This window comes from Archocentrus centrarchus, unplaced genomic scaffold (assembly GCF_007364275.1).
Source record: "Archocentrus centrarchus isolate MPI-CPG fArcCen1 unplaced genomic scaffold, fArcCen1 scaffold_41_ctg1, whole genome shotgun sequence".
Taxonomy (NCBI): domain Eukaryota; kingdom Metazoa; phylum Chordata; class Actinopteri; order Cichliformes; family Cichlidae; genus Archocentrus; species Archocentrus centrarchus.
The window spans coordinates 972,221-997,514 of NW_022060267.1; the positions used below are offsets into that span (position 1 = coordinate 972,221).

The 25,294-nt window shown below is 45.3% G+C and overlaps 4 protein-coding genes across 6 annotated transcripts in view; 2 read left to right on the forward strand and 2 right to left on the reverse strand.

Annotated features, from left to right (window-relative positions):
* Nucleotides 1-25,294, forward strand: part of LOC115776948 (NLR family CARD domain-containing protein 3-like) — a 507,515-nt gene that overhangs the window by 228,055 nt on the left and 254,166 nt on the right. The window lies entirely within an intron of this gene.
* On the reverse strand, nucleotides 1,162-9,652 carry LOC115776966 (zinc finger protein 525-like). Of its 2 annotated transcripts, XM_030724779.1 has the most exons (3): nucleotides 9,533-9,652; nucleotides 1,622-2,504; nucleotides 1,162-1,494 (listed from the first exon to the last, which is right to left on the reverse strand). In XM_030724779.1, exons 1-2 carry the CDS (start codon nucleotides 9,602-9,604, stop codon nucleotides 1,656-1,658), a joined length of 921 nt encoding a protein of 306 aa, XP_030580639.1. In that variant the 5' UTR covers nucleotides 9,605-9,652; the 3' UTR covers nucleotides 1,162-1,494; nucleotides 1,622-1,655. The 2 variants fall into 2 exon arrangements, with proteins under 2 accessions (XP_030580639.1, XP_030580638.1); XM_030724778.1 differs by having other exon boundaries at nucleotides 1,162-2,504.
* Nucleotides 12,654-15,047, reverse strand: LOC115776969 (motile sperm domain-containing protein 1-like). Of its 2 annotated transcripts, none has more exons than XM_030724786.1 (6): nucleotides 14,983-15,047; nucleotides 13,981-14,270; nucleotides 13,835-13,910; nucleotides 13,529-13,761; nucleotides 13,278-13,433; nucleotides 12,654-12,887 (listed from the first exon to the last, which is right to left on the reverse strand). In XM_030724786.1, the coding sequence occupies exons 2-6, from the start codon at nucleotides 14,180-14,182 to the stop codon at nucleotides 12,859-12,861; spliced, it is 696 nt and encodes a 231-aa protein (XP_030580646.1). In that variant the 5' UTR covers nucleotides 14,183-14,270; nucleotides 14,983-15,047; the 3' UTR covers nucleotides 12,654-12,858. The 2 variants fall into 2 exon arrangements, with proteins under 2 accessions (XP_030580646.1, XP_030580645.1); XM_030724785.1 differs by having other exon boundaries at nucleotides 13,981-14,273; nucleotides 14,983-15,033.
* Nucleotides 15,793-22,719, forward strand: LOC115776967 (mitochondrial 2-oxoglutarate/malate carrier protein). Its single transcript, XM_030724780.1, has 9 exons — nucleotides 15,793-16,017; nucleotides 18,732-18,884; nucleotides 18,974-19,091; nucleotides 19,255-19,343; nucleotides 19,432-19,522; nucleotides 20,635-20,725; nucleotides 20,807-20,906; nucleotides 20,980-21,031; nucleotides 22,165-22,719. Exons 1-9 carry the CDS (start codon nucleotides 15,953-15,955, stop codon nucleotides 22,318-22,320), a joined length of 915 nt encoding a protein of 304 aa, XP_030580640.1. The 5' UTR covers nucleotides 15,793-15,952; the 3' UTR covers nucleotides 22,321-22,719.

Here is a 25,294-nt window from a genome sequence, read left to right on the forward strand (position 1 = left end):
CAATAAAACCTACATCTCTGCATTCGAGTGCTCGAGCTATGCGGTGTTGTATCGTTCCTCAACACTCCCTTAACAAATATAATTCGAATATTCCTCCATTGTACATGGAATTATACCAAGCTATTTTACAACTGCTGGTGCAAAACAATACGGTTCATCTCCACAGCATTGATAAAGGCTCAGGCACGCTGTCGTGGCGACATCTGTTGCGCTATATCTCCACCAGTGGAACGCTGTAATAGTCATTGAAAAGTTAACTACCGTACTTCACTATAATATGACATAACACAGGGCCTCGAGTAATGCACTACGACTTGGTCATTGCCATTCTGGCAACAGCAAATTTATAACACCGTGTCTGAGGGTTAAAGTAGGTTCGCTGTGAATCGTCTTTTGAAAAACTGGCCAATCCTTATAGCCTAAAAATATACATTTTACTCAACTCCATTTTAAAAGCGAAATATGTTAAAGCAATCTATTTCATGATAATTTCTTCACACATTAGGCCCGTATCCTAATTCATGATTGTTAGTAAGCGGCTGCAAACGAGGAAAAGAAACACTCGAAGTTAAACAGATATTTCTTTTTTGTTCAGGGCAGGCATATTTTATAGGCTATATAATGCAATATAACAATATATAATAATATGAAATTATATATTACAAAATACCTTAGGGTAAACACATTGCCTACGATTTCAACAAATTAAAGAGGAAAAAAGCACAACTGTGTAATACCTCTATTAAAACGCTTGAGATGAAGGCTGAAGCCTTAAACGGAGGCTGAACGTGCCTGAAATGAAGAGTAAAGCTTTTCGCATTAAACGAACCCTTCTCTCAATATTTCCTTAAATTTAACTTTCTGAAGCTTTTCTTTCTGAAAGTCAAATCGACGCGCGCGACTTTTTTCCCGGTTTCCCGTCTAACGTTTCCCGGGAAACGGGAAATGGTTCTGATCGCATTTCCCGGGAATCCCGGATCCCGGGATTAAACCCTACTGGAGACATGTTCACCTTTTTTTTTTTAACCTCTGCAAACAACTTCTGTTTTATCCTGAAGATTTAAATTTGTATAAGGACTAAATAACATGTTAGTGTGGGTTCACAATTATGCCTCATGTATCTGTTATGCTGTTTGGTAATAAAAACATATTTTGATGAACTGCAGAAATCTCCTTGTATCTTTATTCAGCCCATCTAGAGAATGAAGTTAATGATTTCTTTTTACAGGCATTTCAGTGTAAACAGTCTGGTCAAACTCATGCAAAGCTTCAAAGTAACAGAAAAACAGTTTCTCTTTTCAGGTGGAATTTAGACACTGTAACACAGCTTAAAACCAGGAAGCGTTTGTTTGAAGTCCAGTTTTTGTAGTTTTTGACCAGCCTTTCTTCTCTCTAATCACAGCAGCATCCAGCAACAAGCAAACTCCACAATTGTGGTTTTGATCTTTAGGAAGCAGGAACTTAGAACTCAAAGCTAAACTGCAGCCATAAAAACTAAAAAAAAAAGATATGATTAGCTTTTATGAAAAACAGCAGAAACGAAACAATTCTTTATGAAGAGATTCCAGCTCAGCAGCTTTGTGCTGTGAGCGGCAGTGAAGTCTGTAACTCTCCAGCTCACCTCCACACCAGCGTCTCAGACTCGTATCAGCAGCTCATGCTGATTGCTGTTGTGTGTTTTTCTCTCCACATTGATGTTTCTGTTGATGTAATGTTAAGCTGTGCTTTTGACGGAATTTCTTCCCACATTCCTCGCACCAGAACGGTTTGTCTCCTGTATGGATTTGCATGTGACATGTAAGGCTAAATTGCTGACTAAAGGTTTTCCCACACTCGTTGCAGCTGTATGGCCTTTCTCCAGTATGAATTCGCTGATGTTTTCTCAGGGAGCATGGACGAGTAAACCTTTGCCCACACTCTGCACAGCTATATGGTTTCTCCCCAGTGTGCGTTTTTCCATGGATCTTTAAGGTCCTCCTCAATTTGAAAGTTTTCCCACACTGGTCACAGCTGTACGGCCTCTCTCCAGCATGCACTCGATGATGATTTTTAATTATGCACGTATGGGAAAAATTTTTCCCACAGTCCTCACACCAGTGAGGACTCTCTCTTGTATGGATTTGCTGATGGACTTTCAGGGAAAATTTCTTAGCAAAAGTTCGGCCACACTGGTCACAGCTGTATGGTTTCTCTGCAGTGTGAAATCGTATGTAGTGAGTTTTCAGGCTACATTTCAATGTAAAAGCTTGGCCACACTGGTCACAGCTGTACGGTTTCTCTCCAGTGTGACTTCGTTTGTGCTTCTGTAGATGGCATGACTGAGTGAAAGCAGACCCGCAGATATCACAGCTGTATGGCCTCTCTCCTGTGTGAACACGCTGGTGTATCTTGAGATACTGCAGCTGAGCAAAGGCAGACTCACACTGATCACAGCTGTATGGTTTCTCAACCATGTGACTCCTCTGAGAGCTATGGTACCTGGCTTTCCTGTGGCCTCCATGTTTCTGTGATAAGAGAGAAGAGAGGGTTTGGTACAATGAAGTGACCATAATAACACAAACCACACACAGGTTCATTAAAAACTCTCACCAAATGACTGTTTACATGGAGCTGGGGCTGAGCTTGTGCCCCCTCTTCATATAGAATAACACTGTTTAAAGCAGAATATCGGCAGTGTATCTGTTACAGAAATCACAGGTCAACCAGGACAATACATAAACTATGTTATTTTAACTCTAAGGTTGGTTAAGAAGGAAACAAGGATACTGAAACAGGGAAGAAAAGAAAGAAATATTTTCTTCTCTACAACCTATCTGTATCCTCTCCTTTTCTCACTCACCCTTCCTTATTTACTTTCTCCTTTGCTTCTACTCCTCAATTCCTTCTCTTCCTCTTTCCTTTCTCTCTGATGTTACAGTTTGGCTTCCAGGCTGAAATAGGGCTGCTTTTAAAGACTCTGACAGGTATTTAAGGCTTTATATGAGTTTGAGTCCTCGAGTAACTCAAATAATGCATTTATAGAAAATTCTTGATTCAAATTTGTTGCTTCGATGTTTTGTTCTAACTCTGCAGCGCTTGAGTGTCTCTGTTTAAGTGCAGCATTTCCCCCGCATTAGTAGCATTAGTTCTCCCTCGTCTTATCAGTTTACTTGGGGTTTTTTAAACCAACTTAGAGCTGCATTACTGCCACCTACTGGACTAGAGTGTAATTCAGGAGTTAGAGGAAAAAAAAACTCAGATTCGAAAAAGTTGTCCATCTCTGAGATGGATTCCCTTTAACACTAAGTGATTCATCGCTGGTTACTCCGCAGAGTAATTAATGCTTGTGTAATCCAGGTTATCACAGGTTTATAATAAACACTAATAAATACTGCAATATTCTAAGAGATTAGCACTAGGGCTGTGCAATGAATCACAACTTGATTTAGATTATGATTTTGACTCCCAACGATTACAAAAACAGTGTTAATTAATTAACAGTAATTAACACATAATACACCTGAACAAGCGTCAGCGCTGGCAACATCACTGGCCAGTTACGTAGGTTTTGTTTTAGGGCAGCAAAGACTCAAAGCTGCAGAATAAATCAGGGCTAGGAGTATACAGAACATGATGTGACAAAATCATTTAATAATAATCATGTTTTGGGGCGCCCGGGTGGCTTAGTGGTGAAGCCGGCGACCACATACATATGCCGCGTTAACTGCACAGCCCTAGTGCTAATCTGTTATGATATTCCAGTATTTATTAGTGTTTATTATAAACCTGTGATAACTTTGATTAAACCAGCATTAATTACTCTGCAGAATTTTCTTTGGTATAACTGAGGCATGAACAGAGTTCAGGAAGCACACTGATACTGGTCACAGTATGCAATGTTACGTAGATCTAAAGTAGCCCTCAGTTTGCCTGTTTTGCAACTACTGATTATTTTAGTAATTGAGTATTCTATCGATTATTCCATCAATTAGTCAGATAAATACTTTTTCCAATTAACAGTCCATCTGTGTATTTTAACTTCTATACTGCAGATGTTTGCTGTATGACATAAACAGGGTAGATGGAGCAGCTACAAAGTTCTCCTTTCTTGACCTGCTGATCGGGTGGTTGATGAAGGACCTCCAGCTGTTTCCGAGTAAAGGCTTAATGTGGTTACAGAAAAAACGGATGCTAGAAAAACATTTCCTTTCACTCCACCTGAGCTCACAGTCTCAGTAAAGGCTCCACCTCTTTGTGCTTCCCTCACGTGTGCAGACAGACTGCAGTAAAACAGCTGCTGCTGTTGTGTTATCAGTGTTTTTGTTGAAAAACTGGAGGCTGCAACAGCTTAATGTTGTAATGCTTTGTATTCACAAGCATTCTCCGATATATGTTTCCATTGTTCGTATGGCAATTCACAACAAAGAGCAGTGGTATCAGCAATGATACTCTCAGTGTTAAATAGGGCTGCAAATAAAGGTTATTTTGGTAGTTGAATAATCTGTCTTTTTTTTTTTTTTTTTTTTTTTTAAATCGATTAGTCAACAATTATTTCAATCTTACCTCACCTGTTCAAGCCTGCCCACCTGTTAACATCTCCTTGTTGTTCTCTTCTCACAATTAAAATAATGACCCATAAAAATACAAGTTTGAAACTAATCAAATGTATTTCAAGCTTAATGTGACCGTCACAATAAATATCAAATAAACAATGCATATTAAAGTGAATGCAATTTTTATGTTAAATGAAAATATAATGTGCAAATAAATAAAAATGGCCTTTGTCCAAAAAATTAAATAAGGCTTCAAATTAAAGTTTACAGATGATTCAGTTCATACAGAGGTTTATTATTCAGAGTGAACACTGATATTAATGTGAGGAAAAAAACAAAAAGGAGCTAACGTAGCTGCTCCTGTTGTCCTTCACTCGTTAGCTAACATCACTGAAATGGTGGCGCTCAGCAGGGCTGGGCGATATGGACCAAAAGTAATATCTCGATATTTTTTAGCTGAATGGCGAGATAGATATATATATATATATATTAGGGGTGGGACTTTAACGCGTTAATTTCGATTAATTAATTACAGGGAAATTAACGCGTTAAAATTTTTAACGCATTTTAATCGCACTTTGCACCGTGGAACGTTTCTCAGTGCACGTTCCAGGCATACAGATTATATTAGGGCTGCAACGATTCATCGATTAAATCGATTCTAAAAATTTATCGACACAAATTTACTGTGTCGATGCTTCGTTTAAACTCTGCAGCGCTCAGCTGTCTCGGTGTAAGCGGCGCTCCTCACTAGCATTAGCAGCATTAGTGCTGACGTTTTTTTGTGGGTTTATTGGGGGCTGGCAAACCAACATAGAACTGCATTACCGCCACCTACTGGACTGGAGTGTGAATCACTCACGTATACAAAAGCACACATTCTAAAAAGCTCTCCGTCGCTGCGATGGATTTCATTTAACACAGAGTGGATCATCACTAGAGTTGCCACCTGTCTCGTAAAATACAGAACCCCGTATGTTACGGGACTCCGTGGAATACGGCTCCGTAACATGCCGTGTTCCGTACTTTACGGGACGGGTGGCAACTGTCGCTGACATGCATTTCCACGCCTCCACTGCTCTCTGTGTGTGTTGTGCTCGCTGAGAATTTCAGCTGCTATTTTTGTCTTTACTTCAGCTGTAGCTACCAGAACTGGTTTGCTAGCGAGCGCGGGCCATTAGCACTAGCGATGGTTCGGTACCGGAAGGCCCGCCCCCCAGGACCGAGGGGCTCCTTCAAAATATTTTTTATACTTTAATCCCTTATTAGTGACTAAATATAGACCTGCAGTAGAAACGTATTTTCGAGAATGCTTGTGAATACAAAGCATTACACCATTACTCACACATGCGCCATGGCTCCCGCAGCCACTAGTTTTTAAAAACACTCATAGCAGGCAGCGGTTTTAACTGCGCAAGCGCAAAGAGGCGAAGCTGTGACGGTGAGCTCAAGTAGTGAAAAAGGAAACGTTTTTCCAGCGTCCAAAACAGCAGCTTTTTCTTTTAGTAACCACCATTAAATCTGTGAAACAGCTGGAGGTCCTTCATCAAGCACCTGATCAGCAAGTGTTAATGTGAAGAAAAGAGAACTTTGTAGCTGCTCCATTCACTGCTGTTTGTTCACATGGCGAGAAACTGCAGTACGGAAGTTAAAATATGCAGATAAACTGTTAATAAAAAAAAGTATTTCTTATCCGATTACTCGATTAATCGCTGGAATAATCGATAGAATACTCGATTACTAAAATAATCGTTTTATGCAGCCCTAGATTATATCGACGCACAATGTCCAAATTAGGTGCAGCTAGCCTTCATATCAGCGTCGCCTGTCGTCACCTCTGCGTAGCTCATGTCGCCTAGCAACCGTGAGTGCGAAGCACAGCTGTGTAAAAGCAGCTGTTAAACGGAGAACCAACTTTTTCTCCTTTTTGTGGTTTAATTTTAAGTCTTTAATTCAAAATAAGCTGTTAAAACAAGCATAATATCATCAAGGAATACAGCTGAGAGAATGATTAATTTCCAACTATATTAAGTGAGACATTAATGTAGAATAAAACTATCCAGTTATGATGCTTAACTTTAATTTCAGGGGTTTGCTTATCACAGGAGCACTTCCACCCTTCATTGGTCTGTGTAGTAGACTGGTGGGAAAATAAACAAAATCTTGAAGTTTAAGCTTATGTATATTGATTCATTCATCAACCAAACTTAAATTAATATTTATCATGTTAAATATTGAAATGCGATTAAAATGCGATTAATTTCGATTAATTAATTACAAAGCTTGTAATTAATTCGATTAATTTTTTTAATCGAGTCCCACCCCTAATATATATATATATATATATATATATATATATATATATATATATATATTTTTTTTTTTTTTTTTTTTTTGTGTTTGTTTTTTTTTTCTTTCTTCCCAAAAGGTATAATTAAAAAGGCTCCTCTGAGTCAAAGCTAGGTCATGTTTGTAAATGAGAACTAGTTCTCAAACATTTTTACCTGGTAAAATAAAGGTTTTAAAAAAATAAATAAATAAAAAAATAAAAGCTACATGTCCCAGATGTCACACAGACACTTTTATTAATATTCAGCTGTAGATATACATGAGAAATTACTCAAAAATCAACTACTGGCATATTTAAATAATAATGCTCCTCAAATAAATTAATACTTTTTCCCTCTATAAAAAAAAGACTCACAGCTGTGCTATTAAAATGTAAACAGAAAAGATACAGAGCAAAAACAGCAAAAGGCTGACTGATTCTTTACAAAGCCAGTCTGATGAAGTCTACTTCACTGGAAAATACTTCCTCCTGTGTGTACTCCTGTATATCCAGTACTGTGACTGATTGAATGAAAAAAATTCCATCTGCAGGATTTTAGCCATCTCAGTAAATCCAGAGACATGCGCTGACGTATCACAGCTACACGCAAAATGCAGCGTCTGCAAGCACACAAAAAAGACCCACTTCCTCTGTTAAGGTCACATGACTTACGGTACAAACCAACTTCTGCTATGGAGTTGTGGTAATGCCGGGCCCTCCCGCAGCCAGGGGGTCCGGGCGATGCCGAAGAATACGAAAGACGCGGTACAAAGGCTGTATGTACACAACACACAGTGACAGTGGAGGATTTCAGGTTTCCAAAACTCTCCAAAAGTCGCTGCCATCACCGGGAAAAGTTGCTACATTTGTAGCGAGTCGCTCTTTGAAAAAAAAAAGTCACCTGCAGGGTCTGAAAAGCCACCAATCTAGCAACAACGTCACTAAGTAGGGAACACCTGTAATGGAAAAATTTAAAGTACATGTTTTGTACTTGGCATATTTTGAACAATTGCAAATTTATTTCTGTATTCGCTGAGTTCATCTCAGTTCCTGTTTCCACTGTCGCTCAAACAGAGACCCCTCCCCTCTCTTTCTCTGAATTTCTCTCAATGTCACCCCATCCGGCACGTTCCAAGAAGCACGACTTAAGGTCAACTGTTTTTATACCCAGGGTGGGGCTGAGTTAAGTGTATATAAGCTGTATGTAAGTACAGATGCTTCAGAGAATATCACTCAGATTCACCCTCTGCTGTGAGCTTCTCTCCTTGTGCAAGAAAATAAACTTATGCATCACAAGAAATTCCACCACACACCATATGTCTATGGGGAACACTGCCATGCAGTCACTTCCTGGATGATTTAGGGGGGAAGCGGAGAGAGGCGGGGCAGGGCAGTGTAAAGCTGTGCAGAGGCAAGCTGGGAGAAGAGAAAGGTGAACTGGTGGAGCTACAAGTATGACTGTAACACGACCTAGACTACATCGATATAAATGATACTGTCTCATCTCATATCGCGTATGAAAATATACCAATATTTTTTAAAAAATTGATATATTGCCCAGCCCTAGCGCTCAGCAAACATCATCCATGAGAGCTTGTTGCTGACAGGTAAACTAACAGAAACATTCCTGTACAAACAGTAACAGGTATCAGCGACGCTCTAACGTATCCATCCAGAACTGACGTCACAGCTCCAGGGCGCAGAGCTGACGTCGCAGCTCCAGGGTGCAGAGCTGACGTCGCAGCTCCAGGGTGCAGAGCTGACGTCGCAGCTCCAGGGTGCAGAGCTGACGTCGCAGCTCCAGGGTGCAGAGCTGACGTCGCAGCTCCAGGGTGCAGAGCTGACGTCGCAGCTCCAGGGTGCAGAGCTGATGTCGCAGCTCCAGGGTGCCGGCGTTTTAACCGCTCAGCGTTGCAGTGATGCTGCTGTGGAAGGAAAACTCTGCTCTGCACCGTCTGCATTCAGCAAAGTCCTGCAGACACAACGCGTCACAATCACCGTAACACACACAGAGAGGTTTATAAGAGGCAAAGCTTTCAATCACAGCACTTTCAGTCTGTCTGGAGGAAACAGTTCCTGCCTGATCACTCAGGTGATGAGCTACCTGAGGAAATCTGTCAGTTCATGGAAGGTAGGAAAGAAATGGAATAAGAGGGAAACTAAATAACTTGTTTCTGGACTTTTTGCTGATATCACATCAAAAAGAAATTGCAAAAATTGTGATTCTAATTTTTCCTGATGTTATTTTTGAAGAAAAACATTATTTAATGTGTAGAAGGAAAAGTTTCTGTTTTCTGGTAATTCGTATTCATATTACTGATTAAAAGATGTTCAGTTTAGATGTTCAATAAAGGTTAATCCTGATCAGCCCGTTCTTGCTTAAGTTTGACAGTCCTGGTTTGAAGGCAAAGTCACAGCATCATCTGCATCGAAAGATTAAACAAACCTCCAAACTGCACCATATTCATGTCCACGTTATGGAACTAAAAACAGCCCTCGTGGCTTTTGTTGTACTGATTGTTGAGTTTCCGAGGTGCACTTAAACGCCCCGCGGAATTCCCGCTGTTTGTGCAGCGATGTTTGCCTCCGTGTCTCCGGTCTCACGCTCGGTAAAGTTACAAACATCCCCCTGTGACCCACACACCCTCAGACCGTCCTGCTGCTCTCCCACCTGGATCTCAGCGCCTCCTGAGGAGGACTCCCCGCGGCCGCTGCTCGGCTCGTCCTGCTTCTTCTCCTCCATTTCTCCGCTCCTCCTGCCCCGCCGGAACTCCGCATACACACGGGAATACACACGTCTATGCTTACGCCTCGCTCCAAGTCTCGCGGTCACTATAAGTTCACGCGAGAAGAGCGCAGCGCCTTCAGGTGCGTTTCCGGTGTCAGGCACGCAAAGATTTGTTTGTTTGTTTGTTTGTTTGTTTTTATTAGTAAAGCATAAACAAGAAAAACAACGACTTCCTAAAGATCCAGATTCCTAAATACCTGATCTCTTTTTTTAACTGGGATATTGAAAATGGAGGATTCAGAGCAGTTATGAATGCTCATAATTTCACATTTTAACTGCAGCCCTGAGAAAACAACTCTAATTCCTTTAAAACCAGCTGTGTTTGCTCTTTGTTCTTTAAGAAGAGTGTCATCTACAAACTGGCTTATGATTATTTTATGCTTATTTATTTCCAACCCTTCGATACTGGAGTTTTTTTTTATAGTTATTGCTAGTAGTTCTGTGACTATAATAAATAAGAGAGGAGAGATATTACAACCCTGCCTAATCCCTCTTTCTACTGTAAATGTAGCACATGTGCCCTCAGATAAATACAGCTGTTTATATTGGTGTTCAACATAGTGATCATATCAATAAACCTGTTACCAAAATGTCTCAGTGTGTTGACAGTAAATGTTTGTTCCTCAGAATCGAACGCTTTATGGAAATCTAGAAACAACATCAAACCATCATCTTGTATCAGATGACTGTAATCAATAAGGTCCTGAACAGGCGGTGTTGTTATGGATGGATCTGCCTTTTAGGAGCCAGACTGTGTTTGATTAGTTTAGATAAACCTGTTTTTGATCATGTTGCCAAACCTGTGGTGAGGATCCTGTAATCTGTATTCAAAAGTGTAATAGGTCTTAAATTGTTTACATTTTTCTTATCTTTTCCAGGTTTGGGGGTTAGTTTTATTATACCTTGTTTCATTGTTTCCATAAGTTCCATCAAATTCAGAGATTCTTAACCTTTCATCAATAATAGGAATCAGATTTCTTACTTTATCAAAAAAGAATGAAGTCTTTTATTCTGTATGTGAAGATTTGTAGAGATGAATGTAAAAATTAAACACTTTGTTATTCATTTAGGCTCTGAACATCCATCAGTCATAAGACCATTAATTGCATTATATTCCTGTGTGCGTTTTTCGAAGTCACAGAGGCAGACACTGTTCTTTTCTCCCTCTTCGATCCACCTGCCTCTGGACCTTCTGTAGGCACCTTTTTCCTATTCATATCTCATCATATTTAGACTGTGATGTGTTTATGGTTTCTTTGTCCTCATCACTCCAACTTAATTTACTGTAAAGTGACATAAGACCTTTGACCACCATCATTTCTTCTGCTTTCATTTTCCTCTTTAAATCTTGTCCAAATCTAACTGAATGCTTCCTAATGTTATATTTGAAGTGTTCCTATTTAAGAAGTGGTGTTTCAATAGTGCTGTCATTCACTATATTTCAGATAAGCTCCTTAATATCTGTTAACAAAACATCCAGGAGAAGAATGAGATAAGCAGCAGTCCAAGGCTGCCAGGGAGCCAAATTCCTGATTCTACGACTTGTTTTGGTGCAGACTGTACTGATTCATTTATTGACAGCCTTCAGTCTTTCTGGCGCCTCTCTGTGGTGAAAAATCCAATCATCTGAATCTTCTTGGTTCGTTCCTTCGCCGTGCAGAAACAGATACAGATCTAAACGATCTAAAAGAAAGATGAGTTTTTAACTAAACACATGAACATGTTAGAAGAAGTTAGGAGAGTGGGAAAACCTTAAAGTAGAGGCCCCCTTAACAGAACTGTCCACAACCTTTCCAAAATATTTATGCTGCATCTCCGTCTCTGGAGGGTTCTCCATAATGCGTCTGCCTTCGATGAAACCATAAGGGTCCCTGAAGCCCGCCACTTTGCCTTCTTTTCTTGCTTTTTCAATTCTTGGCCACAGCGCTCGTCTCGCTTTCCAGTCTTCTGGGGTCAAATCCTCTGAGAAGCGAATTCCTTCTTCTTTGCAAACTGGAGAAGTTTTAGTTCTCCTCCAGATGTTGCCTCACAAACAGGATGATGATTTGTAGGTTCCTGCTTTGTATCTTACGACCAACTCTGTGGACAGCATCAACTTCATTTATCTTTGTTGCTAAGTCGGGTTCAATTTTGCACAGAAGCTCCAAACTTCAGCTTGGATGTTCTCAGTGGACTTTTCCTTTTCTGCACAGGCACCACCGTCTTTTCTATCTTTCACTGGTTAGGACTCCTTCTTTCAGGTGCAGATTTTCTTTGGTGAGTATATCCACTTGTTTCTCCATGTCTATTATTTTCATCTTACACACTTTAAACTCCTCTGAGTTGACCTGCACTGACTTAGCGATATCCGCTAACATTGCGCTGTGCTGTTTCATTTGAATACCAACTTCTTCCACGCGGTCATCTACTTTCTGTCCCAGCGAGCTTATAGCATTCAGTATAGCCTCAGTGTTCTGGGACGTACCTTTCGTCCTTTTGTCCATGTGTGTGTTTTTTTCTCAGGAGTGGTGGTCGGGGTGCTAGCCTCTGTCACCCGTTTGTTAGCTGAAGCTGTTTCCATGGGTGTGGTGTAGTCGTCTTCGCTCCCGGAGCTTCTGTTCTGCAGGGTTCGACTGCTGAACACGTGAATTTGTTGTTTTTCTTCATGTCTCAAGCTGGGTTTGTGACAGTGGCTGCGTAAATTAACTTTTAAGTTTGGACTTCTTAGGAAGCTCAGGGAGAAATGACTCCCAGGCCCGCCATTACCCAGAAGCCCTAAGCACGCAAAGTTTGGACTTTTAAAAAAAAAAAATGTATTCATTGACATCTCTGTGACAAAGTGCGACACGCTGAGCAGCAGGTCGGAGTCTGAACTCCTGACACAGCCGCGCACATCCATCAGAGACCCTCAGACCGCTCCGGCGTTCCCCTCTGAGGACTGTTCGGAATAACTTTATACAAACATGCTGCTGACAGCTCCGTTCACAGCTCAATAAAGACCATAAATCGTGGAAATCATCCCTTTCTCTTTTATTTACATCTGAACACACAAAACACACACATCCACCGTGGCCTCGAGGCGTCCTGGAATGCAGACTGAGCTCCGTCTGCGTCCTTTACACGTTTAAATAAAGCTTTTTCAAACACTCAGCGGTCACATGACATTCATCACGAAGACCCTCAGCTCCCACATGGACGGCGGCGAGGTCACAGGTCACTGCAACGTGACGTCACTGGAGAAACACCATGGTGATGAGACCTAGGAGACAACCACACCGTCACTGCTTCCTTCCACATCTCCTCGCTTCCTTCTCTCCCTTTCTGTTTCCTTTACTGCATCCTAATCTCCTTCTCTACCTCCTTTAAATCCTCAGTTCCTTCTCTATGTCCTTGTTTCGTAATGTGCCTCATTTTCTTTACTACCTTTTCATTTCCTTTTCTACCTCCTTGTTCCATTATTTCCTTCTCTATCTCCTTGCTTCTTTACCTTCTCATTTACTTCTCTGCCTCCTTCCTTCCTTCCCTTTTCTTATCTGTCCCCTAGTTTTCTTTTCTGCTTCCTTCTCTACTTCTTTGTTTCCCTTTCCTCACTTCCTTCCTTGCCTCCTCTCTCTGTCTGATCACACAGATATGCAGGTGTGTGTGTTACCTAGGGTGTAGGCACAGACAAGCTTCTGATTGGTGGAGACGTGCAGCCAGCGTGGAACCACTGAGCTGCTGTCGGTGTGGAGGGGGAGCATCAACACCGTGACACAGAGCATCGCCACGGCCACACACACAACCCACTGAGACACACTGCGCACAGCTGCACACACACACACAGAAACCTCATCAGTAACATGAACTACATGTCCCAGAGTGCACTGCTGTAGGAGCTGTCCAATCATCTGTGTGTCTCACCTGTGCAGGCAGGCAGCGGCAGGCGTGTGTGTGTGGGCACGAGCAGAGGGGATAGAGCAGTTAGAGGGGGTGGAGCCCTCTGCTGGCCTCCTCTTTGCTCCTCTTCCTCTCGGCCTCCTTTAAGCTCCGCCCAGATCTCCCGTCTCCCAACCTGACCTCCTCCCCTCACCTCCATGCGGAACCGATCCCTGCGGCCCCAGTTTCTGGGAGAGACGTCGAGGTGACGCACCACCCTGACAGGAAGAGGAAGTGTCTGATCACATGACCGTCCCTCTAACTATGTTAAATGAAGTTTAAAGCACTCACAGGTCGACGCAGGACTTGGCCCGGACGCTGCCCTCCGCCTCCACCACCCTGTAGAGCGAGGGCGCCGTGCACCACACTGTGAGGACAGAGAGAGGCTGTTAGAGGCGGAGGGAGCGTGGCCACACCCTAAACATGGCTGCACTCACTCTTGAAGCTCAGGCTGAAGGTGTAGGGGTTGTAGAGGGTCAGCACCCGCCTGTGGGTGCTCCTCTGCTCGGCGTAGAACGCCATCTCGGAGGGGAACAGGAAGACGGCGAGCTGGGGTGCCCCGCCCACCGGCACGCCCTCCTCCGCCTCCACCCGCCCACCCTCCTCCCCTCGCCCGTCATGGCTCTGCCTCCTCCTCATCAGTCCGTCCTGCGAAGAACCCCGCCCACGGGCATGATCCCAGTGCTGTCATTGGATGCCTAGAGGTGTGATGTCACAGCATCGCCACCTGCTGCCACAAAGACAAAAAATATTTAATGGCCTCCTCTTTTCCTTCTCTGCCTCCTCTACTTCCTCCTGTCCTTCTCTGACTCCTTCTCTGCCTCCTCCTGTCCTTGTCTTCCTCCTCTTATCCTTCTCTACTTCCTCTTCTCCTTCTGTCTCCTCCTGTCCTTCTCTGCCTCCTTCTCCACTTCCTCTTATCCTTCTCTGCCTCCACCTTTCCTTCCCTGTCACCTCCTTTCCTTCTCTGCCTCTTTCTTTCCCTTTCCCTTTCCCCTCATCCTTTCCTCTTCTCCCTCCTTTCCTTCTCTGCTTCCTCCTTTCCTTCTCTGCCTCCTTTCCTCCTCTCCTTCCTTCTCTTGTCTGCCCCCTCGCGTCCTTCCCTAAACAAATAGGCTCTAGCCTGTAAACAGTGGAGAATAAACAGGGTCAGATTAGTCCGCCCTGGTGTATCCCTCCGCCCCCAGCCTGCTCTGTGACCTGTTTATTTGTGATTATCAGGAAACCTGCAGTAACCGGACTTCCTGCTGTTTGCTAACGCTACCTGCTCTGTCACTCCGACCCACTAAATAACCGGTAAAACACGCCAACTTGACGCCGCAGAAACCATCGGCAGCTCCGGGGGACATTCCCGGGCTGCTGGACGGTCACCACGAGGCATCTGATGGAGTTTAATAGGGTAGAAAACAAAAACAAAGCCGCTGCATGTCTCTACTCACCCCTGCACGGATCTACTTCCTCAGCAAGCTGTTGCTTTTGAAAGATTCCGCCCCCTCTCTAACTCTCAGCCAATGAGTGTTCGGGAAGACCAAACGCCCGCCTTGTATTGGTTGTGTGTGACGTCATTCGCCCTAGTTTGACACCGTGTTAACGTTATGAGATCAGTGTTAATTAGTTATTATTATTATTGGCACTAAAAATAAATCATTGATGATGTTTCATGTAAATAAACTGATATTCAATATTTTTTTCTTTTACTGATAATTAACTGTGGCTCATAGTTTCCTTATTTTAAAACTAAATATTCCTATAATTTTCTACCAGTCACATATTTATAATTTTATTTTTTAACATAATTATGGTTATTTAAATTTTTATAGCGTGCTTTTATTCTTTTAATCAGTGTGAACCAACTGTTGCATTCAGAGGCTGTTGGAAAAACCAGCCACACTGACTGCCGTACATGCTATTGTTGCTGCCGCAGAAGGAAGAAAATGTGTAAATATTGTTTTGTTTTTGTTGGAAGGCTCGTCATCAAGGACAAGACTGTTAAAACGTGTAATTGGGTTAAATTATTAGACCTTGTAATCCGTTTGACATATTTAGATGTTGTTAAATGTAATTTTAAAATAACATTTTAATTATGAACACTATTAACACTAATATGTTGTGTATGGCATCACTTCAACTGTGCAAATTGAAGCGTTCAGATGTACGACTTTAAAGGAGAGCCTGAAGGGAGCATGATAATCGTCGTTTTTCGTCAGCCTTCGTATTCTCGTTCCTCGCCTCCTGATTGGTCCGCTGCTCTTCGTGTCTCCGGACTGCATAGAGTCACCTTGCAGAGCTCTCTACCGCTGCTGTCACGGAGAGAAAGCAGTCGGAAGGCCCGTCTCAGAGGCACACAGGCAGGCGGGCGGCGGGATTCTGAACGCGGACTCTGCGGCCACTGAACGACCGGGGGAAAACATGACGGAGGCGAAACCCAAGACCTCCCCGAAGGCCATCAAGTTCCTGTTCGGGGGACTGGCCGGGTAGGTGCTGCGGCTAGCTGCCGTGCTAACGCGTTAATGTCAGGGGTCAGAGGAGAGCGCAGCGCTGGTCTTGTAACCTGCTCCGTGTCATCACCCTGCCGCGGTGAAGGGCAGCACAGCGGCCCGCGGCTGCTGGGGAGCGCCGCGCTCATGGCTCCCTGATGATTAGCAGCCGGTGCTGGCTGTCAGAGGAGCGTGGACACTTTTCCTCAGCACCCCGGTGTCATGCAGCCCTCTGCGCCCCCGTGTGTGTGTTAGCGGGCTGTTTTAAACATGCCAAACTCTGCGGGAAAGACTCGGAAATGTCCCGCTTATATCCCGTAAAATATGGCTTAAAACGTCCCGCCTGGACTTTACAGTAAGGACTCCTCCAGGCTAACCGTGCTAGCAGGCTAACAACGGTGGCTCAGCGGAGGTCAGGCCGCTCAGGGGCCCCTCTGTTCGGGTCTCCAGGCTGAGCTCCCGGTAGCCTGTTAGCCGGCAGCTTTATGATGCTGTAACCCGATTCCGACTCTGAAGTGAGCCAGGGTCAGTGAGATCTATGAGGAGATGTTAAACCTGTAATCGTGGATTATGATCTCAGTTTTCAAACAAACATTAATGAGCCGGGCTCTCCTGGAGCTGCTTAGCATCCATTCACACACCAGAACAAGCTTTCCTATCACATACTGAGCCCCAGTGGTCGGTGAGTGGGGCTTATACCCCCTCTGACATCATACAGATCCAAAAATAGGAGAAAACTACGATAAACTGAGTGTTCAGACCAATCTTGGCTCACAGAGATCACTGAACCTGACCTCATGGTTAATATGAGTATCTGACAGGAAATGAGGTAATCCAGGCTGCTTTCTTTGTTAGTAATGTTTGCAGTATAAAGTGTGTGAGTATCAGGTTACTTCAGCAGGTGGAACACACTCATAATAACCCGTTAAAGGTCACCGCATGTTGGGTTTGATCTCAGACTGGAGGAGAACATCCTCACACCTACAGAAATGCAGCACAGTCTGGCTGTTTGGAGCGGCGCCTGCAGACCTTTTCTTATAAAAGTTCACTTCTTCATTTGCTCTCTGTCATCATCATCATCATCATCATCATAATGCAGTGTGGGAGCACAGGCTCACATCAGACCAGCTTTTACCCGAGGAAAAGACAGTCTGCTTCTGTCCGTGGTGTTTATCAGTAAAGGAATGGACCTCCGTGTCTCAGGCCTGAAGACCTTCGTCATCAGAGGCTGACGCCGTGTGACTGCAGGCACTGCCCACAATGCAGTGTAATCAGGGCTGAACCATGGCGTCCATGTTCCACCACTTCTCCAGGTCTTGAGAACAGCAGTCTAAGCAGAGGTGCCCAGACCTCCTCTACCACTTCCTTGTGACACCAAGGTGTTCCCAAGCCAGCTGAGAAACATGATCTCAATCCAGAAGGTACCCGGGGGGCATCCCGGTCAGGTGTCCAATCCACCTCAGCTGGCTCCTTCTGATGTGGAGGAGCAGTGGCTCTGCCCTGAGCATCCGGCTCCTCACCCTAAAGGAGACCTCAGGCACACTTCAGAGGAAGCTCGTGTCTGCGGTGTTATTTATGAGCTGGTGCTGAGTGGAGGCAGTGTCATCAAGGTCAGTCTGTCCAGCTGGTGAGCTGATTTACCTGTAGCCCCGCCCTCCTCAGGTGTCGGTAACGCAGAATGGTGACACATGAGCTGGCCCTGATGGTCAGAATGAACACTTCCCACAGGTCAGGTCCACCTCCTTCATCCCATCCCTGTTTTTTTTTAACTAAATAATTCCATGTGTTTGTGGAAATGTGGACGCCACTTTCCTTTTGTTTACCTGATGTTTCCTCCATCTTTGGTCACCTGCACACTCACCTTCACCTGTGCTGACCTCACTAGAAAACGCTCTGCTCTGAAGCATGGCGATAACAGAGATGAAGACGCCAACGTGTCCCAGCGTCCTCAGACACGTTTTTATCATCGGGAGTTGAATGGATTTTACCCCGCGCCCTCTCACCTGCCTGCAGCCTGTGTTTCCTCAGAGGCCGCTCAGGCTGAACTCTGACCTCCTGATAAACTCACAGTGGCAGCTCTTCATATCGCAGAACGCTTATCGCTGTGGCGTTACCACATCGCTGCAGCTTCACCGTGAACAGGAGCATGAATTCACCTCTGTCCTCGAGCTGCACTCAACCAAATCCTCACCTTTTAGACTTTGGACTAAAAGTCGTACAGTCCACTGTTTGTTTTCGTGTTGTCGACGGCGCAGCTCGGGCACCAGATCAGTGCATTTGTGAGCAGGTCTAAGGGGTATCGAGGTTTTCATGCCTTCATCGTTTCCAGCTTTCTTTAACTTTTAAGTGTAAACAAAGCTCAGCTCCTCCTCGTCTTATTCTCCCACTAAGTGTGAAATTTTGATGAAACTATAAATGTAATTTTTGAGGGATTTTTTTTTTTGGGGGGGGGGTAAACTGATCCTTTGGACTTTAGTGGAAACGTCGAGTCTTTCAAACATCAGACCAAAGTTTGTTGGAGGTATAATTTAATGCGTTACAGTAAAATCTGTTCATTAGAAATGTTCAATACACTGGAAAAATGTCTGAATTCCCAGGTTTTGCTGTGTCTTTGAATTTGTCATAAAGCAGTTGGTGGTGTGTAAACGCTGTCCCTGGTTGGCTCTGTAGTCCTCCTACCTGTGCTGATCTCCTCTCACCTGTGTCTCCAGGATGGGCGCCACAGTGTTCGTGCAGCCGCTGGACCTGGTGAAGAACAGGATGCAGCTGAGCGGTCAGGGGACGAAGGCCCGAGAGTACAAAACCAGCTTCCACGCCCTGTTCTCCATCCTGAAAAACGAGGGCGTGCAAGGCATCTACACCGGGTACGACGCTTCAGCCGACCCGGATTTTATCAGTTTAACTCGTGCATCATCTCCCTGCTTCATCGTGTGTTTGTTTGTGTGTTTGTCAGTCTGTCAGCAGGTCTTTTGCGTCAGGCGACGTACACGACGACCCGTTTGGGAATTTACACCATCCTGTTTGAGAAAATGACCGGAGCTGACGGACGGCCGCCGAACTTCTTCCTCAAGGTGCGCTTGGTTCACAGTGCAAGGCTGGAAGGCTGTTAGCTCTGCTATCAGCTGCACAGGTGTGAGTAGTTCGGTCTAAAACCAGCTGAAGACAGGTGAATAATAACCTGTTGATGGCAGAATGCTCGCTGTGCTGCTCAGTAACAGAGTGCTCCCCCTGCAGGCTGCGATCGGTATGACGGCTGGAGCCATTGGGGCGTTTGTGGGAACACCAGCAGAGGTGGCTCTGATCAGGATGACAGCTGACGGACGGTGAGACTCTGTTTACCTGCAGCACCTGTGAGCGTAGTATGAACAGGACGTGACCGCAGGCGTTTCCTCGCTGTTTGTGTGTCTGCAGTCTGCCTCCAGACCAGAGGAGGGGCTACAAGAACGTTTTTAATGCCCTCTTTCGAATCACCAGAGAAGAAGGAGTCACCACGCTGTGGAGGGTGAGCTTCCCATCATTATCATGGTGTTGTTCTTCACTGGGGCTTGGATGATGCGTCATTAGTCCAGACAGTCATTTAATTGTTGAAAAGGTTCGTCTCTTCACCCTGAGTAGGTGCTGTCAGGCGTAGCAGGCAGCAGATAAAACTGAGTGTCTGTTGTTTCAGTTTGATTGTTTCTGAGAGGCGGAGCCGAGGGGCGGACGTGTCTGCTGAGAATAAACGAGGACCTAAAATGGATCCCTGAGGGACGCCATGTTTCATGGATGCAGGAAAATCTAACATTAGACTTGTTTTTTAGTCTTCATTTTTTTTAGCCTTCTAGTTCTTTGAGCTTCCTGTATTAGGTGTGAAATAAGAACGGTGGGGTACGGTTGCAGCTTTTATTAAAAAAAAGATTGTGCAGTGGATGTTGTTGCCTGAAACATGATTTTAACATGTTGTCCCGTGTTTTAAATTCCCAGCTGGTTCTTGGGATGTTATGGAAAATGTTACCTTTAATGTTCCTGAAATATTAAATATGTGTCTCCTAAATGAGCCATTCCCACAGTGAAGAATGCCGCACCTCGATCTAAAGGCCTCCTGTGTTTAATACGAACACTCGTCATCGTCTCTGTTCTCAGGTGCACGTTACTCTGTGAATAACCTGTGTTCCTCCAGCTGAAGGTCCTGCTCGTTAGTCTCAGCTGCTGCTTCCTCCTTTTGTAGCTGGCAGTCTGGAACGGTTTCCCTGCACAGACGAGCGGCAGATGCAAACAGATAAACAGTGAAGAGTGATTTCAGTTTGTGGTTAGATCATAAACACTCTATAACTCTTAAACATGGAATCATTGCACTTGATAAGGGTTGAAAATGCCCCTGCAGTACCCTCACGGTCCTGCAGGGGGCAGTTTAACCTCTCAGTATCCATTCTGGCCAGCTGCACTGATGAAATGATTATCTTTAAACCTCACGGATGCTAAACTGCTCACACCCGTCTATGCCAGCTCCTCTGCCCTCACTGGTCACCTTCCCACAGAGATGCCTGCAGACCTGCTCCGTGCAGCGCTCGCTTCCCGCCGGGATTAAACCATTCCCGGTGTTTCAGGAACTGACAGTAACTCCGTGTGTTGCAGGGCTGCATTCCCACCATGGCCCGAGCGGTGGTGGTGAACGCCGCTCAGCTGGCCTCGTACTCACAGTCCAAACAGGCGCTGCTCGACTCAGGTGCTGATCTCACACTCACGCACACACATAAACACACCTCGCAGCGACACGCGCGCCATGAACCCGTGTGTATGCTTTCAGGTTACTTCAGAGATGATATTCTGTGCCACTTCTGTGCCAGTATGATCAGTGGTCTGGTTACCACGGCAGCCTCAATGCCCGTCGACATCGTGAAGACCAGGTGAGACGAGCGAGTTTGATGATGTCACCTTCTGAGGTCGAGCTCAGTCTGACCTTCTCCTTCTCCTCCTCAGGATCCAGAACATGAAGATGATCGACGGGAAGCCCGAGTACAAAAACGGTTTGGTGAGTCTGCTGCTGACCTTTGACCTCTGTGTTCGTAATCAGGGCTCAGTGTGCGTCAGTGTTCCCGATCATTGTGAGGCTTAGTCACATGACTCAGGTTTAACACTGGTTTCAGTTCAGTTCTGTCTTTAAGGCGTCCTGTGAGAACCTTCATGTTCTGTGTGTTCTGATGTTCCTCAGATCAGGTGTCCTAGCACACTTGTGTATTTTCTGATGCTCTGGCACCATGCTGTATACGGTAACATGCCACTTTATTAGGTACAGCCTGTTTCCTGTTGATGTGACAGCATCACAGCTGCTGCAGGTCTATCAGCTGCATCCATGATGGGAATCTTAGAGTTCAGTCATGTTCAGGAAAGCATGTGAGCTGATCTGATCTTTGTGACCTGCTGTGGTATCCTGCTGGATGCAGCCATCAGGAGATGATACACTGAGGTCAGCAGCAACACTCAGGAAGGCTGTGAGGTTTAACGATGCTCAGGTGGTGCTGAGGAGCCCACAGTGTGCCCCCCCAGCAGCAGCCTGAACAGCCTGATGGATCCATGCTCTCGTGCTGTTTACACCACAGTCTGAGCCGAGCGTCTGCAGAGCTTCTCCGGCCCTCTGGTGTCCAGCTGTGCAGAGCCTGTGTGAGCTGCAGCCTCGGGGAGGGGCCAGTCTGCTGCAGCCCGTCTGCTTCAGGTTTGACATGTGAGGGTTCACAGATGCTCTTCTGCATACCTCAGCTGTAGTGAGGGCCTATTTCAAAGCAGACTGTCCATTCACCTCTGACCTCTGACTTTTCTCCCAGAGAGCTGCAGCTCATTGGATATTCCCTCTGTTCCTCTGTAAACCTCAGAGATGGTTCTGTGGGAAAGTCAGCAGTTTGTGAAATGTTCAGGTTCTCCTCAGGTCACCTTTCCTCCACATCCTGATGCTCAGTTTGAACTTCAGCAGCTCGTCTTGACTGCATCTACCTGCCCAAATGCACTGAGATGCTGCCGTGCGATTGGCTGATTAGATATTTGTGTTAATGAGTGGTTGAACAGGTGTACCTAATAAAGTGGCTGGTGAGTGTACAGTGTCTGTGTTACAGTAAGTGTGGAATTTTCCACAGCTGCGCTCACTGGCTGACGTTTGTGTGTTGGGATCAGGAGGTGCTGGTTCGAGTGGTGGGGAAGGAGGGCTTCTTCTCCCTGTGGAAGGGCTTCACTCCGTACTACGCCCGCCTCGGACCGCACACCGTCCTCACCTTCATCTTCCTGGAGCAGATGAACCGCCTCTACAAGACCTACGTCCTCGACGTTTAACACACACACATACAGACACACACTCAGACTGCAGCACAAACCTGTCAAACGTCAGATTAAAGGAGCAGTCCGGGCTTTGTGAGCTGCTCCTTTAAAGTGAACAAACAGTGTTTAAAACGGTTGTACCAAGGTTAACACACACACACATACACACACACACACACACACACACACACACACACGGTTTGGTACACACACACACACTCTGAATTCTTTTTGTAAAGAATGTAAATGAAATGTAGTTCAGACATCATTCTGTTTTCAGTGATTAAGAAGTCTTATTTGTAGAAGCCCCGCCCCCGTCTCCCCAACAACACACAGCATCATGGGATTGATGTGTAACCGTAGTAACGGCCATGGCTGAGGAGAACGTGGATGAATAAAGACCTCACTCTGTTTTCCTGTCGCTTTGTGATTTCCTTTGCAGCACTTCCTGTTTCTGCCGGGGTCGCACATTAGCCACGCCCAGTTAGCCTGGTCGTTAGCGGCTAACATCGATTAAGCCGGTCATTTACCGATCTGTTCTCCAGGGTCAAAGAAGGTTGGGTGAATGAGTGAATGAAGGTTTCGAGCATTTGTCCGATCGGATTGTCGATCCTGCATGTAATCAGTTCAGATGGAGCCTTCAGAATAAAAGCCCAGAGGAGTTTGGAGGTGCCTGCTGAGTGAAGAGACTTCCTCCTCTATGGCACCTGTTTAAATCCACTTTTTCCATCAAGCTTCAGACCTTTCCACTGAATGCAAAGCACCTTAACCTGAAATATTCCTGAAGTTTAAAGTGAAAGGTGGCTGTGGCTCAGGGGGTTCAGCGGGTTGTCTGCCAATCAGAAGGTCAGTGGTTTGATCCCGCCTCCTCCAGTGTTGATTGGTTTTTCCGGGTAAGATGCTGAACCCAAAGCTGAGAGTGTGAATGTAGTAACAGGAAGCATATCTTTACTAAAACACCAACCCTGAGAGGACGACCATGTTGGACTTCAGGAAGTGGAGCAGACTGATGGAGGGCGGAGCCTCTGTGTAACACCTGCTTGGTTAGTGCAGGCAGGCAGACAGCGGAGAAGCACGCCGTGCAGCTCTTCATCTGTCCCTGCACACACACACACATTTATTCTGTGTTACTGCCTACTAGATGTGGCCCTAGCTCGAAATAAAGTCAATAAATTTTATTGATTCATATAAAGCTGACGTGTCAGAGAGCTGAAGCCTGATTGGGCCAGGATACAGTCTGTCTGGTGTTCTGGTTGTTGATTGGTTCATAGGGATGCGCTCCTTTATTGTTTTTAAATGTTCTGATCTCTGAATGGAGCAGGACCAACCTCCTCTGAGCCTCCTGTTGTAGCTCCTTGTGTCCAGCAGGGGGCAGCACACGTCAGACAGTGAGGCTGCAGCTCTGGCTGCGAGGCCACAGGCCATACGATGGGCCGGAGGCTGCGCTGCTGCAGGATGGTGAGTCTTTACTCAGGAGGCTTCAGTCTGCTGCTGTGGGCTACTTCATATTCTGAAGGATCTCATGGAGCATTTGTAGGACCAGTACCTGCAGGTTACCTGTCAGATAAAACGCCTGTCAGCGAACCTGCTGCACGTCAGCTTTAATCCAGTAGAATAAGATGTGAAGCACTCCTGAAACTTCCTGCAGTCACAGCTTTTCTGGAGTTTGTAGAGTCAAATATGAGCAGACTGCTCCCGCCCCCCCGACATTAAACCAAACCGCACCGCAGCCAATGGGCCGGCGGATATCAGCGTGTGCAGCGTGATCTCTGAGTCTGGGCTCTGCACACAGGTTTGATATTAAAGAGACGCACACTGCACCACAGCTACAGCATGGCAAATTAAAATTATATGCTAATAAACATGTTGGAATAGCTGAGATAAACTCAGCCACAGAAGAAGAGGGGAAGATGAGGTATCTCCAGAACAGGTTTCAAAATAAAGCCATAATTTTAATGGTCCTATGTTTTTGTTTAAGCCACTGACTGTGACCTGTCAATCATTCAAACATGGAAGGCTCCACACTCACGGACTGAACCAGTCCTGTGTCTACACATAACAGATGATTTGGCAGAGAGCCCATTTTAACTGTATCTTTAGCTGAATCTGTGAGAGATGTCAAAGATAACAGTTTGACAGGAAGGTCGTGATGTCAAAGAGCAGTCAGCTTCCGACCCGGAATATCTCAGCACCGTGCAGTGTGTCCTTAAAAGTCTCAGGAAACTGGAGAAGAGGAGGACAAAAGAAAAACTACAGGCAGCAGATGAACAGGAAAAATGCTGAGGGGGCATCTGGACCTGAAGCCTCCTCAGAGATGGTCTCAGTGGAAGGGCTGAACATCAGGGGACCGGGTCTGATGGAGCCATGAGAGAGTCTGCAGCTCTGTGAAACAGGGTGGAGCCTCCATCATGGTTGGAGCTGCTTCTCAGCCAGTGGGGCTGGAGATTAATGTCAGAATTAATGGAGTTATGGATGCAGAAAAGGACCATCAGGTTTAGACTGTGAAAACTGTTCCTGCAGACAGGACAGGAAATAACACCAAATATAAAGAAAAGGTGGTTCAAGACTTTTGCACGGCACTCTGTGAGAGGATGATGCAACTTCCCAGGGAAGGCACAAAATTATGAAACTTGTGCTCTGCACGAGCTGCTACACCGTCATGGGATGATCGTGGGGGGTGGTGGGGGGACCACAGTCCTCCTGGGAGCCGTGCAGGCAGCACCTCTGGCACTTGTCTGGGAGCAGGTCCCCACAGAGGATCAGATCTGCCTGCATAGAAGCTCTGGTGGGGTTTAATTTGAGTGCTGCTGAAAGCTGCCACAGTCCCTGTTTTCATTGTGTTACCACAGAGCTGTCATTGGTTGTATTTCTCTGCGTCAGGACCTCTGATTCTGGGCCCGTGCAGGAGCGGAGTCGCACTTCCTGTTGGTATAAAAGCAGCAAAGCGACCACAAACCGTCTGAAAGACGCCATTTTTGAAGCATCTCAG

Bases quoted from the DNA above. Each gene is read 5' to 3' on its own strand.
- LOC115776966 (XM_030724779.1), bottom strand. From the start codon at position 9,604: ATGGAGGAGAAGAAGCAGGACGAGCCGAGCAGCGGCCGCGGGGAGTCC. The intron at 2,505-9,532 runs GTGGGAGAGCAG...CTCTTATCACAG, and splicing joins CAGGAGGCGCTGAGATCCAG to AAACATGGAGGCCACAGGAA.
- LOC115776969 (XM_030724786.1), bottom strand. From the start codon at position 14,182: ATGAGGAGGAGGCAGAGCCATGACGGGCGAGGGGAGGAGGGTGGGCGG. The intron at 13,762-13,834 runs GTGAGTGCTTTA...TCTTCCTGTCAG, and splicing joins GCCAAGTCCTGCGTCGACCT to GGTGGTGCGTCACCTCGACG. The intron at 13,434-13,528 runs GTGAGACACACA...GTGTGTGTGCAG, and splicing joins GCCGCTGCCTGCCTGCACAG to CTGTGCGCAGTGTGTCTCAG.
- LOC115776967 (XM_030724780.1), top strand. From the start codon at position 15,953: ATGACGGAGGCGAAACCCAAGACCTCCCCGAAGGCCATCAAGTTCCTG. The intron at 19,523-20,634 runs GTGAGCTTCCCA...CGTGTGTTGCAG, and splicing joins GAGTCACCACGCTGTGGAGG to GGCTGCATTCCCACCATGGC. The intron at 20,726-20,806 runs GTGCTGATCTCA...GTATGCTTTCAG, and splicing joins ACAGGCGCTGCTCGACTCAG to GTTACTTCAGAGATGATATT.